General features: G+C 35.1%; 1 protein-coding gene across 1 annotated transcript; it reads left to right on the forward strand.

The window, feature by feature from the left end:
• Positions 1–7907: 7907 nt before the first annotated feature.
• Positions 7908–19773, forward strand: LOC137835590 (serine/threonine-protein phosphatase BSL3). The gene is made up of 21 exons (XM_068644173.2): positions 7908–9153; positions 10663–10723; positions 10830–10908; positions 11003–11082; positions 11170–11264; positions 11364–11463; positions 12303–12372; positions 13048–13149; positions 13234–13315; positions 13491–13670; positions 14610–14883; positions 14965–15202; positions 15302–15472; positions 15763–16001; positions 17661–17745; positions 17834–17932; positions 18009–18208; positions 18289–18364; positions 18622–18757; positions 18841–18980; positions 19121–19773. The coding sequence occupies exons 1-21, from the start codon at positions 8754–8756 to the stop codon at positions 19202–19204; spliced, it is 2991 nt and encodes a 996-aa protein (XP_068500274.2). The 5' UTR covers positions 7908–8753; the 3' UTR covers positions 19205–19773.
• Positions 19774–19869: the final 96 nt, after the last annotated feature.

The raw sequence follows: 19869 nt of genomic DNA on the forward strand, positions 1-19869 counted from the left end.
ACAGAGGTGTAAGATACGTTTTAATCAGTTTACAAACATACACTCTTTACAGAGTACTTCCTTGATCGTCGGAGTACCTTTTTCATGTCAACCCCGACCGAACACTAACAATTGAGGAAGGAGACTTGAAGAGAGAAGTGAGAAGATCATCGACACGCCAACAATTGTACAACCAGTTCCAGGTACTATATAGGTCATCTTTGCCTATACAGGTACAATTAGCGTCCACCATGGAGCTGAGATAGCAATTAATTTCATATAAGTAACAATGGTGTTAACAAGGAACACAATCAACCATGATCGGGTCACTGAAGAGCAAATTGCAATAATTCAAGCACTCCAAACACAAATGGAGTAGATGAGTCAAAAAGGCATCGAAGATCAGCGAAGGAATGAGGAGGAGGTGCTTCTTCTCAAAGAGAAGAATAAAGAGTTGAAGCAACAACTTGATGGAACCGAACGAGAAGATCAATCTCGATTGGGTGATCACACTTACAACAAGGAGAAGACGACGACAACTCAGACGCAAACTCATCAAAGTTCTCGAGCGGATCCACATGACAAGGATCCCAAAGGACATCCTTCTACCGATGAGATTATGGAAGCACAACTCCCCTACAAATGGAAGGGATTTAGCATCAACTCTATGATGGCTCCACAGATCCTGACGAGCACCTTAACATTTACAAGACGCAGATAAATCTCTATACTAAAAACAAAGTCGTGTGATGTAAGGTTTTCCCCATTTTTTTTCCAAGAAGAGGCACTCAGTTGGTTTACCCAACTCCCACCAAACTTGATGGACAATTTCAAAACCCTAGCGAAGAAATATGGGTCCACCATTGATAAGTGCCTAATTTCAGTAATATTTTATATTAAAATATAGACACTTATGAGTATTAATTGCTAAAATACATATAAAATAATCCTTAATTTATGAATTTATATATTTTTACATTTTTATGATCTTTATTTGAATAAGAGCAATTTATTCCCATATTTGGTGTTAATTTCAGGTTTTTAGGAAAAAATTGAGATTTGGACTAAAGAAGAATGATATAAGCTAAAAGGAGAAAACTGGAAGGCTTAGAAATGCATAAAAAGAGAAAAATACTCCCGTGAAGTTTTTGAAAAATAATGCCTGTGAGAATGCATCAGATTAATTAGGCTAATTTTATGTTTTATGAACCAGCCCATCAACACAACGCAGGAAGTCACCTAACCCTATTAAATTAGGCTAAATAGGGGGCTAAAGAATTAATCCTAGTGTGCTAGATTGAAAGGAAAACATCATTGAGTGATTTGTAACCAATTGGAAGAATGGAAGGTGCTAGAAGTATGAGTGACTAATTCTACCCTTTGAGATTGAAAGTAATTTGTTCGAGCTTTTATGTATTGAGGTGATATTTAAATATGATATAATATTTTGTTCTTGATTGAGTATTGATATTGTTGTTTTGTTTCTCACTTTTGATCTAGAATCTTAAATCTAACTGAGAGGTATTTTTAGGGTTCTAACCTGAACAACAATACATAACATATTTGAGTGCTAGAGATAGACTTGAAATGTTAATTGCTATTAACGTTTGAGTGAGACTCTAAGTTGTTTTCATAAGTGTGCGAGAGATCGATATTTAGGAAACATTCTTAATAATTTTATATGTTTATATGCGAGAGATCGATATAAATGAATTTTACGGGCATCAATTTCAATCAAAGAACTTAATATTAACATTCTAATCAAAATACATGAGAGTGAGAGAGATGAAACATATTCCCTATTTTCCCAACTTGAAGCAACCAATTCTTTGTATGTTTTCTTATTGATCATTTCCAAGACACTTTTTATTGTTCTGTTTTATATTTAGCAAGCATTGTACTTGATATTTCAATTGTTCCTTGTAGGATCGATATCCGTTTTTAAGAACAAATTATTACTTATGACAATGCAGTGCACTTGACGTAAAAAGTCATCAGCCACCACAGCGACCAAGTTCCTCTTTAGTTTGCCCCCAATATATGGGTCACCACCAGGGAGCGACTTAGCATCTCAATCAGTCCCTCTACCAAGTCATCTGTCGAGATAACGGTTAATATGCTTTCTTCTTCAGGTGTCATCCCGATTTGAACAACTTGGGCTAACTGTAGACAACTGCCCATTATTGAGGGTGTGGAAGACGACCTGATATCCACTTGAGGCTGGGATATCTTGCCCGAACGACCCATTTTTCTCAAGCTAAGAGGAGGCACGGTTGTCTTAGAAGGCACCACTTCAACGACCGGGGACGAGGTTCCCGCACCAAGTACCTTCAACGAAATCTTTTGGCGCTTGACGTTTCAACTGCTTTAAATATTTTGTCGATCATGGGTCGACATGAGACATTATTTCTCCAAGACACAAAAGAATTAACAATCCAGTCAATATGTCGAATAAAGTTGTACATACATTGAAATGTGACATACCGGTCAAATCCGTCCACCTCTTGGACGAGTCAAACAAGGAAACAAACTTCCTAGTTGGAAGCCTGTTGGGATGTAAGGGTGGCAATGCGGGGTGAGCCATGCGGACCGGCCCACGACCCATTATTAAAAAGTGCAGGCGGGCTCACTAATCTAGCCAGCTTACTTGTTTTGGCCCGCCTCGCATAACTTATAACCCGTGCAAGCAAACAGTGGGGCAGGGCGAGTTGTCTCGCTGACCCGCATAAATAAAAAAATAATTATTTAATTATTTTTTTGTAAAAAAAATCATATCTCATTCATCCATTATTGCAATGTAACTTTTTTTTGTTTTATTTTTAAAAAATTGAATTTAATGTACTAAAAAAATGAATGTTTTATTTTAATAATCTAAATGAGTTAGTATTAAGAGTGACAGTGGATTTAGTTTTAAGTAAAGTCTTATATTTAAAATTTGTTAATAAAAAAATAATATAAAAAAGATATTTCAATAGAATAGTTAAAAAATTAGTCATCTTCATCAAAATATTTTGTAGCAAAACTTTGATAAAATACTCTTATACATTTACATACATATATTTGAAAAACTACATGCAAAACAAAACTTTAATTATTTTTAATCAAGCCTTCTAACAACCCTCATACTTGAATTTTTCAGTAGTAAAAATGATTTATTTTTATAATTAATGAAATTTTAATTTTTGAAAGAAAAAAACTTATGTGGGTTGGCCCGTAGGCCCGCAGGTTACTTCTTATCCGAGGCGAGCCAGTGAAATGAGTCCCCACTCCTAGCCCGGGGTGAATCAACTTGCATTTTGCGGGTCAAAGTAGGACATGCCTATGTGGGGCGGGCCAACCCGCATTGCCACTCCTATTGGGAAGTTGGTCGAGAATGAAAAAGATTTCTTTATCTTGGGGAGTCATTGAGGACCTCACCCAGGAGACGTAACGTCTAGGATTCGGAGTCCATTGAAACGGGAACTTCGACCTCCCTTCGGAATCGTAAAATTATGGTTTCTCGTTTGATTCGATAAAAACTTTAAAATACCTCTCTTTAAAGTGTTTATAGGACAAGGTGTAAGGAGCAAAACGGATGCTACCTAGACGACTAGTCAAGGATAACCAACTCACGGGGGTAAGTTTGAACGAGAATTATAATAGAAAAGGAAGCATTGAGGAGTTTGCCTCAACCTAAAAATACACAAATCGCTTTAAAGGCTTGAAGGGCTACCCATGAATTGGGATGCAATTGAGTTGGGGCAACATTGAGGATCTGAAGGACCCCCATCGTAAACTCATCAAATGGAAGAGTGACATGTAAATCATTGAGAAAAGTAATATATACATAAAAAAACTCTTGAGGAGAATTCTCCCGACCATGACAGACTCGGTTGGAGTGATTGCAACTATCAGCTGCAACCGCATCCGAGGGAGCGTTAGGTTTCAAAATGGACACTTTAGACAAAAAAAACCATTTAAAGCGGTAGGACCTCTAAAGCAAGTAGCGACGTCTAATATGCGTGGGTCAACCCACTCATAGTCAGGAATATCAGACACAACATCGATCAAATGGTCCAAATTATTTTTCATGCCACCAGATGCGGAGTGTGTAGGTTCAGAAGACTCAAGATTCACGATAGATCTTGAAGACTCAATAAGGGAAGACATTACTAACCCTTTTGAGTAAAAAATGGAAAAGACAAGGAATTGCTTGAGACTCGGCACTCGGATCATGCTTGATGAACTCTAGCATAGAAGATAAAACAACAAACTCATCAACGTTCACAAACACTTCTATTTATAAAACCCCAAAAAGGATAAAGAATACGAAAAGTCACCTCTCGGACTGTTAGATCACTTCACATCTAAGGGTACCCAACACTTGGCATATGAACCAGCACGGATCAGGGACCGTTAGATCGTTTGGATTGAATAGTGTCCAATAAACAACGTTTCAAAAAAGCACAAGTCAGATCTCACCTCGGGGCACCCAATGGTCACATCTCGACTCTTCAGAAACTAGCGATTCTTCAAGTCTAAGGGGCAAGTGTACTAGTCAGTATTAGACGAGTTAGTCACTCGGCCACGATGACCGACCAATCGTGTTTAAACGTACTTTGAAGCTAATAATGACAGGAGTGACAATGACAGTTACAAAGAGCTCTTGATGAGTAATAATAAGATCCCAAATTATGTTATGAGAAATCAACCAAACATTGATCAACTAAAATATATTCCAGATATTCTTTAATATACCAATGTACCTCCCTATAAATCGATGACATGCTATAAATTAGTTAGCAATTGATATTTGATTGATTCAGCCTATCACAGCAAGGGCCCCTCGACTAAACACTATAAATAAATCCTCTACAGAGGTGTAAGGTACACTTTAATCAATTTACAAACATACACTCTTTACATAGTGCTTACTTAATCGTTAGAGTACCTTTTTTATGTCAACCCAAACCGAGCACCAGCAATCGAGGAAGGAAACTTAAAGGAAGGAGCAAAAAGATCACTTACACGTCAACAATTGTACAATCAGTTTCAGGTACTATTTAGTCCTGGTTATACCGGTAGTGTAAATTTAGATAGTTAACTGTGACGCTACAAAGACAATTTAGGGAGACCCAAAATTGTATGCACATGAAACTATTTATAAAAAAATAATTTTATTATTTTCATTAACTATTTATAATTTTATTAACACAATAATAATATGTGTATATATATATGCGTGTTTAATAAAGAAATCAACTTTATAACTTTCATTAATCTTAATAAAAAAATTAAAGTAATTTTGTTTTAATATTTTTAATTATATTTTATAATAATTGCCTTCAACAAATTAATTATTGGGTAAAGAAAACAAACATAAATAATTAAAAGGAATAAATGTTAATTAAAATATAAAATATCAATACCTAATCAGGTGTAGTAGCATAAAGAAATTAAATAATGTAATACCAGTAATAACTATTCTGTCTCTCCTTTAAATTATATAATGATCTCTTTTATTAGAACACCGAATATATTGTTCGTTTTTTAGGGTTTATCAGTTCTATTTATAATCAAATAACATCTTAAACTTATAATTATTTTATTAAAATTAAGTTCCTCGTCCTTAATTCATATAGTTAATTATTATTTGACCTACTTCCTTTATTACTATTTAATCCATGTAGATGACATAAAACAATTACTCAGGTGGATGAGAAAATGTTTGAAATTGAAGAACACAAATTTATCCATGTGAATGACATAAAACAATTACTCAGGTGGATGAGAAAATTTGGAAATTGAAAAAACAATTTTTTTGCTATCACTGCTGAGATTGATTGAAAAAAATAATTTAAATGAGAATAAAAAAATTAATATACACAAAAAGAATATTTATATGCACAAATAAAAGTTTATACAAAATTCACAAAAAGTCAAATAACAAAATAATAGATTAAATTTTGTAGGATGAGTGTTTTATTCTTTTAAAACATAATTCGAATATTTAATGTTCTAAAAATATCCCGATAGTCGTGTTCAATACCATTTGATTATTTTAATATTTTAAAATTTAGATTAAAAACCACCACAGACTTTAAAAAAAAATCTTTTAACTTTTTTTGAAATCTCAATTAAATAGGTCTACTAAATTATTTTTAATTAATATAACCATTGATTAAATAAAAAATATTCTTTATTATTATTTATATATATATATATATATATATATATTAAGGATGTACATTTTGCTGTTCTTTTCACAATAGTAATACTTCTCTCAACTTTATCACATTTTTATTTGTATATTATAATTTCTTTTATGTCATATTCACTTTATAACTTTTTTCGTGCCAACTTTATTTTACGTAATTTTCAGTATTTTTTAAAATCATTAGTAACTGAAGAGCAACTGTAAATAATAATTTATATGAACTTTTATAAATCTAAAAGACATTTTATATAATAAAAATTATTTATTCTGGAAATTAGCGTTATATAAAAATGATAAAAAAATCTCATTTTCTACAGAATACAATTAATAATTGTTATAAATTAACTGAAAATAGAAAATTACAGACAATGAGAAGCCAGGTTTTAATTTCATGTTATTGTAATATTAATTTTAATTTAAATTAAATGTATTAAAAATATAAGAATTATTTAATATTTGTTGTATAAATAATTTTAATTTAATAATACATAAACTATTTTGTAATTATATGACATTTATTTTTATTTTTATATAAAACATTAATATTTTATAGTGAATCCATTCATTTAGGAAGGTTTGCTTCCCTCGCACAAAGCACCATAATAGTGTAATTTGAATTGTAACTTTATCAAAGAATTGTTCCAGCAGAGGAGTTGGGGGTATAGAGAAGTTTTAAGAGGATTCTTTTTTCTTTGTCTGTCAGTCGTATGGTCCTTCAGCTCCCTTCCTTGTAAATTTTTCGCTCTTCTTTCCTAATCTTGATTTTTGGGTTTCTTGTAATCCAGACTCGGATGGTATCTGCAGAATGCACTCTGACGCTCAAGTCAGCAAAGACGTTAGGTACTCGGTTTTCAGAGCACCGTATATAATGACGAAACCTGATTCTTGGAATATGTGTTATTTATATTATCTATGGTGGACTTTCCTTATTGGGTCAGGTTAAAGAGTTGTACTGCGTTTAGGGTTGCATTACCTAGCTCTTAATCATGGATTAGCTTCGCTGACCTTGATTGAACATAATTGGACTTGTATTGTCGATCGACCTTATGGACGACGTGAACCTTAACCTCGATCGGTCCAATAATAAAGACCGAGACATTACATCATTTATACGACCCACACCGGCACAAGAACTTTCAAGCATGATTTACACAAAGTTGAATATATTTATTATGTGTATTGTACTTTTTTTTAGAAGGAAAAAAAAGCATTTAACACCTATTTTTGTTTTCTCATACAAGCAATTAACAACTCAATTTAATAATAAAATATTAAATTAAAATAATTATATAAATTAAGATAAATGGTTGTGAACCGATTAATTTTAAATCACAATTTTTTTATATATTCACTTTTAAGGTATTTCAATCTGAACATAATTAATCTTTTATATTTTTCTCACAAATATTTAAATATCTACTCTCTCAATTTCTCACATTTTATTCTCAATTCCAAACACAATCAGATTTAGTATTTCATATTTTTTACATTTTTTCTCTCAAACTCCACATACATTCACTCTCTCAAATTTTCAAAACTTTTACTATAAAATCAAAAGAGAATAAATGATTTGGTATTTCACCATATGAACCCACATATTCAAATTTTAATGCGCAACTTCATTTTTGTTGAATAGTAATATTTTAGTAGATGGTACCAGCTATCCAAACAGGCAAACATGTGTATAGAAAAAGAGTCAAAAAGGGTATCAATTCAGGTGCAGGTTAATAATAACAACGAAGAGAAGCATACTTACTCACAACCCAACAACACACATGACAGAGAGAATCAAAAGCAATATATAGCAGCATAGCGCTTTCTTCAGCGCGTGCTTTCACATTCAGCTTTGCTAACTGAGCCGTTAAATAAACGGTTTAAGCAATCCCCGGTAACCCATTTCCCATTCTCCGCCGTGAGACGGGGGCCGCCACCGCTAGCCCCTCTCTACACGTCCCAATCGGTTCATTTGGGTCACCCTCTAAACTTTTCTAAAAAAACAGAATATACACAATAAAAAAATATTTTATATAAAAAGTAGAAAACCAAAAAGGCAAATAAAAATAAATTCTAGAGAGAGAAAGACACAACACCTTCAACTCAACCCCAAAGAAAGTGTTTGAATTATTTATTTATTTTAATTTTTTTCCTTTTTCGGCTTTGGGGCTGCGAGTGTGTGTTTTTCGTTGTTGCTGTGGTTTCGATATTGTCTCCGTCCCCGTTTCTTCGACCGCTTCTTTTTCTTTTCTTTTCTCAGAGTTTCAACTTTCAACGCAGAAGAGAGAGAAAGAAGAGAGAGAGAAAACCTAGAGACTAATTTCCTTTCGCTGGTTACTGTTTCTGAAATTTTCTCGTTTCGGATTTTCGTCTTCGAATTGGAGAATCGTCCGAGCCGAGGCTTTTCTATTGAGAACATTGATTTTGTTGGCTTATTTGTTCGCTGTGCGTGTTATTGAAGGTAGAGAGTTCGTTTGAGGCGTTCGGATTCCGCGAAGCGAATTCAAATGTTGGTTCGAAATTTGATTTCGCCGGAATTTTAGCTCCGATCTTTTGAAATTGCTCGAATCTTAGGGTTGAAGCAATGGATGTCGATTCCTCGATGGTGCCGGAGACCGATCACGATCCGGCTGTGCAGAACCACGCCGCCGCTGCTCCGCCGTCGGCTGAGACGGAAGGAGAGCAGCTAGAGGAGCCTCCGTCGTCTGGAGGCGGATCTCCGGCGCCTGCTGCGGCGCCGCAGAGTCCGTCGGGTGGACCGAGGCTGGCGCCAACTTATACTGTGGTGAATGCAATTTTGGAGAAGAAAGAGGACGGACCGGGGCCGAGGTGCGGCCACACATTGACGGCGGTGGCGGCGGTCGGAGAGGAGGGGACGTCGGGGTACATTGGCCCGAGGCTGATTTTGTTCGGCGGTGCCACTGCTCTTGAAGGAAATTCTGCCGCTTCAGGGACTCCTTCATCTGCTGGAAATGCGGGCATACGTATGTATTTAATTATTATACCTTGGTTTCATTTTCCCCAGCATATGTTATGAAGTTAATATAACATTCCTCCGTATTTTTGTGGCTGAGAATTGAGTTTTGGTATTGTTAGTTTGTTAACTACAGGCTTTGCATGCTTGATGTGTTTTGAAGTAAAACCATTGTAGAGTTTTCTTTGGATTTTCTTTACCCCTTTTAATGAAACTATCTTCAATTTGATTTACTTTTCTCATTAGCCTTTGTTGTTCTTTTGCTCTCATGATCTAACCACCTCAGTCTAGTTTATCTTGTTTTCTATATATTAAGTGAAACTCCTACTTCTTTGCAAATATTTCATTCCCAATCTTAGGGAAAAAATGAGTTTGTGCGATGCAATTAAATGGAATGAATTGAATTATTTATATCACAACTTTGTTTCTGTTTTATGGTTGTTTGTCATTTGAAATGTCATAAAAAATTATTTACAAGACTTTCCATAAATCTCACTTGTTTTCCTATTTTTGAGGGGAACAATAAGTAAAGGAAAAATATGTCGTAGAGAACACTTTTGTTAGTGTCTGTTCGGTTCCACTTCATAGCAATTGCATTCACTCAAACAAGATGTCAAGAACTAATGCACCTAGCAGATAAGCTCTCTTGGGTGGAAGGCCATGGATGGTTTTATATCTAACGCGCCCTACAAGCAAGAGAATCTCACTTTTGAATTTTAGACAATGCACAAATTCAATTTACTTATAAATTACTCTAATTTTGGAGAATGGTGATTGCAACTGGCAAGGATTGAATTCTTGGCCACGTGGTAGTAGAACTGTAAAAGCTTTGGTACCTTATCAAGACCAACTCTACTAAAGGGCTAAAAGCTAAGCACTTAGGAGGTGGAGGTCCGTGAATGTGTCAATGAGTTTCGATTGATACCTTTCATTTTTCATATAATATTTTTGGTTATCATATATGATAAACCATATGAAGTGTTATCTTTGGTTCAGTGGTATAAGGAGCTCAATGAACCCTGTTTTATTAAAGAAAGAATGGTTCTGTTTCAGTATGTGTTGTGAAAAGTATACATTTCAAATAATGTTCTAAGTAAGTAGTAGTTCATGGAAGTAATAATCGATTATTGTTTCCACACCCTATATCGTGTTTTTATTCATTTGAAGCGCCAAATGGTTTTTGTTCCTTAAATCTCAAAATTAGTCATCCTAGTAGAAAAATGTTCAGAACAATGTCTTATTTTTGTGGTGCATATCGATGTTGGTAAAAAACCTTGATTTCACACCAACATTCTTGATTATTTAGTAATTGACTACATCTGCGGATCTTCCTGAGAGGAGTGGTACAAGACAAGCTATAATTTATATAGATTTTTGCATGTTTCCCTTTTAAGAAGAGTTCATTTTGATTGGAGTAGAGGAGCTTCTTCTGTGATAAAATGGCATTAATTACCTTTAACAATTGAGTGTTATAATGTGTTTTCTTAAAATTTATCATGGTATATGATTTGCTTTTCAGGTTTAGCTGGTGCCACAGCTGATGTCCACTGTTATGATGTCTTGACTAATAAATGGTCTAGGTGAGCTTAACCAATTCATTCTTTCTCACCTCCTTTAAGACTTAATTAGTGTTTTTATAGACTTACCTACTTTGCATCAGTGCTTGATAAGGGAAATATCATGCAGGTTAACTCCCTTTGGAGAACCTCCGACTCCAAGGGCAGCACATGTGGCGACTGCTGTGGGAACTATGGTGGTTATTCAGGTAGCATGAAAAGGGTATCTTATTGTTTCTGAACTTATTTCCTTTCTTTAAATGATTAGCTTACTTCATAAGGGAATATTGCAATGTTACACAGGGTGGCATTGGTCCTGCTGGTTTGTCAGCTGAGGACCTTCATGTTCTTGATCTAACTCAGCAATGGCCACGCTGGCATAGGTTTGGATTGTAACCTGTGTTTTTTCCCTTATCGACTTAATGTGACCAATGTTATTTATCTAATCTAGGGTTTTGAATTTCATGTAGAGTGTCTGTTCAGGGCCCTGGACCCGGACCACGTTATGGACATGTAATGGCTTTGGTGGGGCAGAGGTATCTAATGGCAATTGGAGGCAATGATGGTAACTATTCAAATGCCACTCCTTTTGCAATGTGTGCCTTGGTTGTTTTTGTGAGTAAAAATTTATTGGGTGTCACACTTCTTGGTCTTTGCTTTCCAGGAAAGAGACCTTTGGCGGATGTATGGGCCTTGGACACAGCTGCCAAGCCTTATGAATGGCGCAAGTTAGAGCCAGAAGGAGAGGGTCCACCTCCATGCATGTGTGCTTCTACCTCCATGAATTCTACTTTATTTGACTGATATTTTGTTGTCCCTATCTGCACAATAATTTTAAATTCTTAAAAACACGTGATAGGGTTTCTGTACTTTTTACCCTTTGACATCATGAAATACGTTGTGAAGACTGTCTGCATTAGCCAAACTGTTAAGTGGCTAAATCAAACACTTCATTCCAGTTTGCTTTTATATTAATTGATTTAAATGATGATTTTATAGATCTATTTTTTATTCATTAAATTGGTTTCATATTCATAGTTTTTTTAATATTTTCATGTCAAGTCCTGGATTTGATATTTTTCACCCGCTCTCTTTTCTTCAAGTAAAATTTGGCTATAAATATACAAAAATTAATGAAAGTTGAATTGTCAGAAATATTAAGTAGTCTTTCCATGTGGCAATAATGTCCATTTGTTTATTATTACTTTGTAAAGTTGGACTGTGGTGTTATTTGGGGTTTGCTTTAATCTTTATTCCTTGTGTGAGCAATGTGATTATAGAGTAGGCTCACATTCCTCTTCTAGTTGGTTTTATGTACGAAAACTAGAGTTAAACTGCAGCTCAAGTGGGGTTGTTTGAATTGAACCTTCATCTTAATTTGGTAGTTTTGAATAGCTTTAGTATTACTGTTCTCTGAAAGGAAGTTATCTCATTATTGCTTTCTTTTCATCAGTACAAGAGAACACTTAAATATCTTACCTTAGAACATATAAGCAAATGGATTATGTGTAGTGTAGACTTACCATATATTTATGAAGTTGGCTATTGTTTGGTGCAACTTGTCATGGTGTGATTGTCTTAATTTCCATTTAATCATGACTAGGTACGCAACTGCAAGTGCACGCTCGGATGGACTTCTTCTGCTCTGTGGAGGGAGAGATGCCAATAGTGTTGTGAGTTATTATCTATTCATTCTGTTGATTCATGAGACTTCTATTTTTTTATATATTTCTAGTATTCGACTTTCCTTTATATAGGATTGAGTTTGTTTGTGCTTTATTTTTTAAAATAAGTTTTTTTAATAAAATAAGCAGATTTTTTTTACCTTTTAATGTGTTTATCTAATCTGTTTATTTTAAAAATAAACAGTTTTCTGCTTTTTAAAGTAGTAAATCCTATCTGCATATTAAGTTAGTGATTTTCTTAATTTATTTCAGAAACACTTATTTTAAGTTTAATGAAACTGGTCCATAATAGAACAAAATCTGTTAATGGTTAATTGAATGTTTTTCATATTGATGTTTGCATTTAAATGATGAGAAACATTCAAACATTCCAAAACTACTGGAGTGCTTTTTGAGTTATTGAGTGTTCAAGTTCCAGTAGCTTTTCTTACCTGATTGTAGAATTCAATTATTTACAAATGGCATTCATAGTTGTGATCATTTTATGTTTGAGTTCAAATGTTGGCAGGCAATTGCTCCTATCATTGTTGCTTTCTGTTTTGGGCCCATCCTTATTCAGACTGACTCTAATTTTATTCCTATTTAATGTCAGTTATTTGTTGTGGCTGAATTATTTCTTCCTATACTTTGCTGAGAATATCATTTTACCACTTGTGTTTGCAGCCATTGGCAAGTGCATATGGACTTGCTAAACATAGAGATGGTCGTTGGGAATGGGCAATTGCCCCAGGTGTCTCACCATCATCAAGATACCAGCATGCAGCGGTTTGATTCAGTTTATTTTATTTTATTCTCATTTTTCATAGTTGAATATACATTCAGGGATCATGCTTAATTTAATGATTATAGGTATTTGTCAATGCAAGGCTCCATGTGTCTGGTGGGGCTCTTGGTGGAGGAAGGATGGTAGAAGACTCATCAAGTGTTGCAGGTGCTGATCATGGTGTAGCTTAAAGTTTTTGTTTGTTCACTACTTCTGTGCTTTTTTTGATATAACATGGATTGTGTGTTAATGGACTATTATTTTAATTTATTTTTACTTGGAGGCAACTTTTAGCATTATTCTAATTTAAGCTGTATTTTTGGATTCCTTTTCCTGTTTATAGTATTGGACACTGCTGCTGGTGTTTGGTGTGATACGAAATCTGTTGTTACCAGTCCAAGAACTGGTAGGTACAGTGCTGATGCAGCAGGAGGAGATGCTGCAGTAGAGTTGACTCGACGTTGTAGGCATGCAGCTGCTGCAGTTGGTGACTTAATTTTTATTTATGGTGGTTTACGTGGGGGTAAGATATAAATATAACATTTTGTGGGTTCATCCTACTGAATTTTATTTCCAATTTGATTGATATCATATGATATTTTTACCACTTCAGCAGAAAAAGAAATTTGATATTTTTTTATCAAATTATTACTTTGTGCTCCTACTTACAAATACTGCATGAGATTATTTTTCTGTTATCTTTGATTTACATGTTCTGTTATATAATAAAACTAGGTGAGAGAAAATTCCAATAATCTGAATTGCTGGATAATTTCTTCTTAGATGAAAAACAAACCTCGTGATCTGGGATTACAGATTTATGATATAATTTGACCATGATTGTGTTTTACCTAGTTTTTTCCTAGCTTTCCTTTTCTATAAGAGAAATTGGGCAAAAGACATTTGAAGAAGTCATAAAAAATTAAGGATCTTAATTTTTAAAGAAAAAAGGAGGGAGTAACTTTTGAAAAAAAAAGCTAACTGAAAGGGTTTTTAAAAATAAGTTTTACACCTTCTTAGCCTTACTCTCCCTCTCATCAAGAATTAGCCAAGGAAGGACAAATTGTTATTTTTTTAGTTTTACAAGGTTTCAAGTTAAAGCTCTCAAATGACTTTTATTTTTTAAATTTATGAAGTTATTGAGCTTTAACTTTAAAGTTGCTTTAGCCTAAGATTTATTTTATCAACTTTCTCTAACAACGAAAGTGATTTTCCTTTTGATCAAGTGGATAAAAGTTTTGCCCCAATTACTACTGTTCATGAAAATGGTCCTTCAATCCATGTTCATCTTGCAAGCTGAAATGTACGACTTCATCTGATGTATTTACTAGCTTTATGTTTGTTGTAATCGTTTTTAGTAAATACATATACTTTAAATTTTATTGTATGATAGTTTAATTATCTAATCAATTCATAACTTCAAGAGCTGGACTGACTGCAATGTATTGTGTTTATGCTTCAGGAGTCTTGCTAGATGACCTACTTGTTGCTGAAGATCTTGCAGCTGCTGAAACAACCGCTGCTGCTTCACATGCTGCTGCTGCTGCAGCTGCATCTAATGTACAAGCTGGGCGCTTACCTGGACGATATGGATTTGTTGATGATAGAACGAGGCAAGCAATTCCTGAGGCAGCTGCTGATGGCTCTGTTGTTTTGGGAAATCCAGTTGCACCCCCAATGAATGGTGACATTTATACAGATATCAGCACCGAAAATGCCATGCTTCAGGGACCTCGGTATAATAGCTGTTTTCATTTTATTGGGCAAGTATTTTGTGTTACTTGTTTGGCTTCATTCATCTGAAGGACTTTGAACAGGCGAACTGCTAAAGGTGTGGAGTATCTGGTTGAAGCATCAGCTGCAGAAGCTGAAGCTATCAGTGCAGCACTGGCTGCTGCCAAGGCACGGCAGGAGAATGGAGAGGCTGAAGTGCCTGATAGAGACCGTGGGGCAGAGGCTACCCCAAGTGGGAAACAAACATCTTCCTTGATCAAGCCTGATTCTGCTGGTGCAAATAACGTTACCCCTGGTGGAGTTCGGCTGCATCACAGAGCTGTGCGTAATATATTTTCATTAACAGGGAAAGTGTATTCTGCGGAGAAGTTTACATAAAGTATTTAGGCACATTTTTTTGTTGTGTTGAATTTTCTCCAGGTGGTTGTTGCTGCAGAGACTGGCGGTGCATTAGGTGGCATGGTTAGACAGCTTTCAATTGATCAATTTGAAAATGAAGGCAGGCGGGTTAGTTATGGGACTCCAGAAAGTGCAACTGCTGCCAGGAAGTTATTAGATCGGCAGATGTCTATCAACAGTGTACCGAAAAAGGTACAGATTCATCTCTACAACGAGTTATCAAATGAACATAAAATAATTGTATTTCATATTAAAAATATTAGAAAAAATACTTTGTAATTTGTCACTTGGTTGGTCAAGTTTATTAATCTTTCATTCATTTCCATTGCTTACTCCGCATTGCATTTTTTGGATTATTATTTTTAGGGGGTTTCTGTCTATGTTTACATTTATATTCTCTTTTGTTGGATTGCGAAGCATTCTTGCTTTGGCTTGTATTCAGATTCAGAATTGTTTGTAATGGATTTTCCTCACTTTTACAGGTCATTGCACACCTCTTAAAGCCTCGTGGATGGAAACCACCAGTACGGCGACAGTTTTTTTTGGATTGTAATGAAATTGCTGATCTTTGTGACAGTGCTGAGCGGATATTTTCTGGTGAACCAAGTGTTTTACAACTTAGGGCACCAATTAAAATATTTGGTGATCTACATGGACAGTTTGGTGATCTCATGCGCCTTTTTGACGAGTATGGTGCACCATCAACTGCTGGTGACATTGCGTAAGTTTCATAGCTTCCATTAATGGTTATTTGTTTATAATGGATATGGTTATAGTGGCATCATGTTGCTAGTGGCAGACCCATATATAGATGAGGGTGGGCAGTTGCACCCTGTCATTTTGTGAATTTACAATTAAATAAGTTAAATTTTCACGTTTTGCAACTTTTAATTTATATATTGACCCCACTATCAAGTGACAAGTTCATATATTAATATAAAAATCTGTGTAAAAATTGAGCAGACCCATTATATTATATGATAATATATATTTTTTTATATATAGTCCGCACTGTTCTTGGGTCCGCCACTGATAGTGACAACTATTCATTTAGCTGGCTATTCTGGGTCAATAAGGGCAGTTATTTTATTTGGGCTTGTTTGTTGATGTAAAAGATGTTCAATCAAAACCACAACCAGCTTTCTATATTTACCACCATTTTGTTTCTGTAGTTGTTTATTCTTGGTGCATTGTTGAAATCTTTGAGCAATTTTTACAGTATATAGATGTCTCATTTGATTTTTAAGCTTAACTCATTCTTACAAAACTGGCGTGTTAGGGAAGGATTACCCCCACTTATATACTGTAAATTGGCTTAATCTCTAGTCGACGTAGAATCTCCAACACACTCCCCTCACCTCGAGGCATATACATCTCAAGCATTGAACTAGATATTTGTGGGTGACACAATAGGGTCATCAAACCTTATTTTGATAGGTTCTTATATCATATTAAGAAGTAAGTTGAAGTCTAACTCATTCTTACAAAACCGACTTGTAAGGTGAGGATTGCTCCACTTATATACTATAAATTGACATTATCTTAAGTTGATGTGCGATCTCTAACATACCCCATTGTGTCAAGGAATGTATATCTCGTGTGTGGGTTTAGATATTCATGGGTGGTTCGATAGACTCATCAAATCTCGTTATCGGGCCATTATTGGACCACCCACGAATATCTAGATCCGTGCACAATATGTACATGTCTCGACGTGAGAAGAGTGTATTGGAGATCTCATGTTAACTAAACATAAGAATGATTTACAATACATAAGTGGAGACAATCCTTAACTTACAAGTCATTTCACAAAATTGGATCTAATTTTTTTGGTTTTTCTTCCCCCAATTACCTCATTCTAGTCTGCCAGAATTATGCTTCTTGGTGGGGTGTAGTAATTTGTCTTGCATGCCTAGTTAGCAAAAAAATGCATGATTCGCGTATTCCCTTTAAACTAAATGTAGAAGGCTTCTTGTTGTGTGAAGTTAAGGGGGGAAGTCATTGTCTTGTATATGGAAAAAGGTTGTTCCTGGATTCAAAACTATGATCAACCGGTCACCAAATCCCAACCTTACTACAATGATATAATGCATTTTTCTAGATTTTATTTCAATTCATATTAAAATTATTCCAGATTTCTAGATTTTTCTAATTGTAGTTCGCCCAAAGTTTGTAATTGTCTTTTCATAGACATGGTTTTAGTATAAATACAGGAGTTAGATTATTTATAGAACAATATTTAATCTCATTTGTAAAATACATCTTCTGTAAAATAATTTATATCTAATCTAGTTAATATAACACCAACAGGGCTATTATAATACTAGTTACTTGGGCATTTGATTTTCTCTATTGCTAATTTTGTATAAACGACTATCAGATATATCGATTATCTATTCCTAGGAGATTATGTTGATCGTGGACAGCACAGCTTGGAAACTATAACCCTTCTTCTTGCTTTAAAGGTACTCTTGATTGTTTAGGTTGTCTTTCTCTGTTTTTGTGTGAAGTTTGGTGGCCTCATGTTTATGCATAGTTCTGTGAATATTACAGGTTGAGTATCCCAACAACGTACATCTAATACGTGGAAATCATGAAGCTGCAGATATAAATGCACTCTTTGGTTTCCGAATTGAGTGCATAGAGAGGATGGTAAGGAATTTAACGTACCAGAAATTATGTCTTGTTTATATTGAACTCATCAACAATCATGTTTGTTGCTTATCAGGGTGAGAGAGACGGAATTTGGACCTGGCATAGGATAAACAAGCTGTTTAATTGGCTTCCTCTAGCAGCCTTAATTGAGAAAAAAATTATTTGCATGCATGGTGGTATTGGTCGTTCAATAAATCATGTAGAGCAGATTGAAAACATTCAGCGTCCAATTCCAATGGAAGCGGGATCGATTGTGCTTATGGATCTATTGTGGTTAGTGCATGTGTGCTATTGCAAGTTTATTGTGACTGTGTTTCGCCTTTCTGGTTGATAACATCATGAATTGTTTCTAGGTCTGATCCGACAGAGAATGACAGCGTGGAAGGACTGCGGCCAAATGCTAGAGGTCCTGGATTAGTTACTTTTGGGGTGAGTGCTCCTTACCTGTTGTCATTCTAGAAATAATTTTTCAATTTTCTTCAGTAATTTGGTTGTTTGTGTTTGTAGATGAAATAAAAAAAAATGTAAATAGAAAGTAATATCCTAACAGCTGTTTGTAATGAATGCCGTCACTTGGAATTTTCCACATGGTCTTGTTGAATGACTATCGTAATTTTTGACTTATCTTACCTGATATTCTTCTTGAACATCTTTTGTGATCATTTAATCATTATTTGTTACTTCAGCCTGATCGGGTGATGGAATTTTGCAACAACAATGATCTTCAACTAATTGTTCGTGCACATGAATGTGTGATGGATGGGTTTGAGCGTTTTGCCCAGGGACATTTGATCACGCTTTTTTCAGCTACAAATTATTGTGGTATGTTATTGACTTCTGTATTGCACTTTCTCACTCCTTTGATTATCTTCTCATCTAAATGTTGGCACTGCTTGCTCCAAAAGGTACCGCAAATAATGCCGGGGCAATATTAGTTTTGGGTAGAGACCTTGTTGTGGTTCCTAAACTGATTCATCCATTACCACCAGCAATTTCCTCACCAGAAACGTCACCAGAACGTCATATTGAAGATACATGGATGCAGGTACTCCCTCAAATATTTTTCATTAAATAGTAGTGTTTTTTAATAGTGTTGCAGATATTTAATTATTAATAATTTTGAGCTGATGTGATTTCAATGGCGCTTTTATTGTAAAATAAACACGTTTTTATTAATGCACACAGGAGTTGAATGCTAACAGGCCACCAACACCAACTAGAGGCCGCCCCCCAGTAACAAACGACCGAGGTTCGCTGGCTTGGATATAATGATCGATCATTAAAGAATGTGTCCAGAATATTTATGCCCTACTGGCTCGTGCTAATCAGCCTAGTTTTTAGTGTTTTGTAAATAGCATGATGCCATTTACGGGAGTCTCCGAACCTGTGAACTTAATCCCCGCACAAAAGTTTTGGTTCTCACTACTCCGTCAGCAGGCCTTGATAAGATACACGCTCGGTGTGCAAGGTTGGCAGCCACCGCTACGTTTACTTTGACCAGGCTATCAGTTCCCCCACCCGTTTGTAAATTGAGCATAGGTTACCAAATCAAGGTTATGGTTCTGTCATGAAGGCTATTTTTGTCTTCTATTCTTACATATTTTTTATTGCCCTTAGGCTATTGTTGAGGTTTTGTTAATCAAGAGGACAGGAGGGTTATATTTTTTTTTATGTGATGGTGAGATATATAAATCAGAAATCTTCTTTGGAGGGTCATGTATCATAGGTGTTGCTCTGTAATTTTCATCTTTGTACAATTAATTTTTGCGTGGATAATATTGTCCTACGAAGAATGTGAATTTTGATAATAGATTTTGCATTTTTTTTGCACTGTTAAACCTCTGTATTTTTACTTATCTTCCAGTTGCGCTTTTGATATTAACTATTGCTGTGCCTGGTAGCTAATGATCGAGTTTTCAGCCGACAAATAAAAG

This window comes from Phaseolus vulgaris, chromosome 5 (genome assembly GCF_051622355.1).
Source record: "Phaseolus vulgaris cultivar YP4 chromosome 5, ASM5162235v1, whole genome shotgun sequence".
In the NCBI taxonomy this organism is placed as follows: domain Eukaryota; kingdom Viridiplantae; phylum Streptophyta; class Magnoliopsida; order Fabales; family Fabaceae; genus Phaseolus; species Phaseolus vulgaris.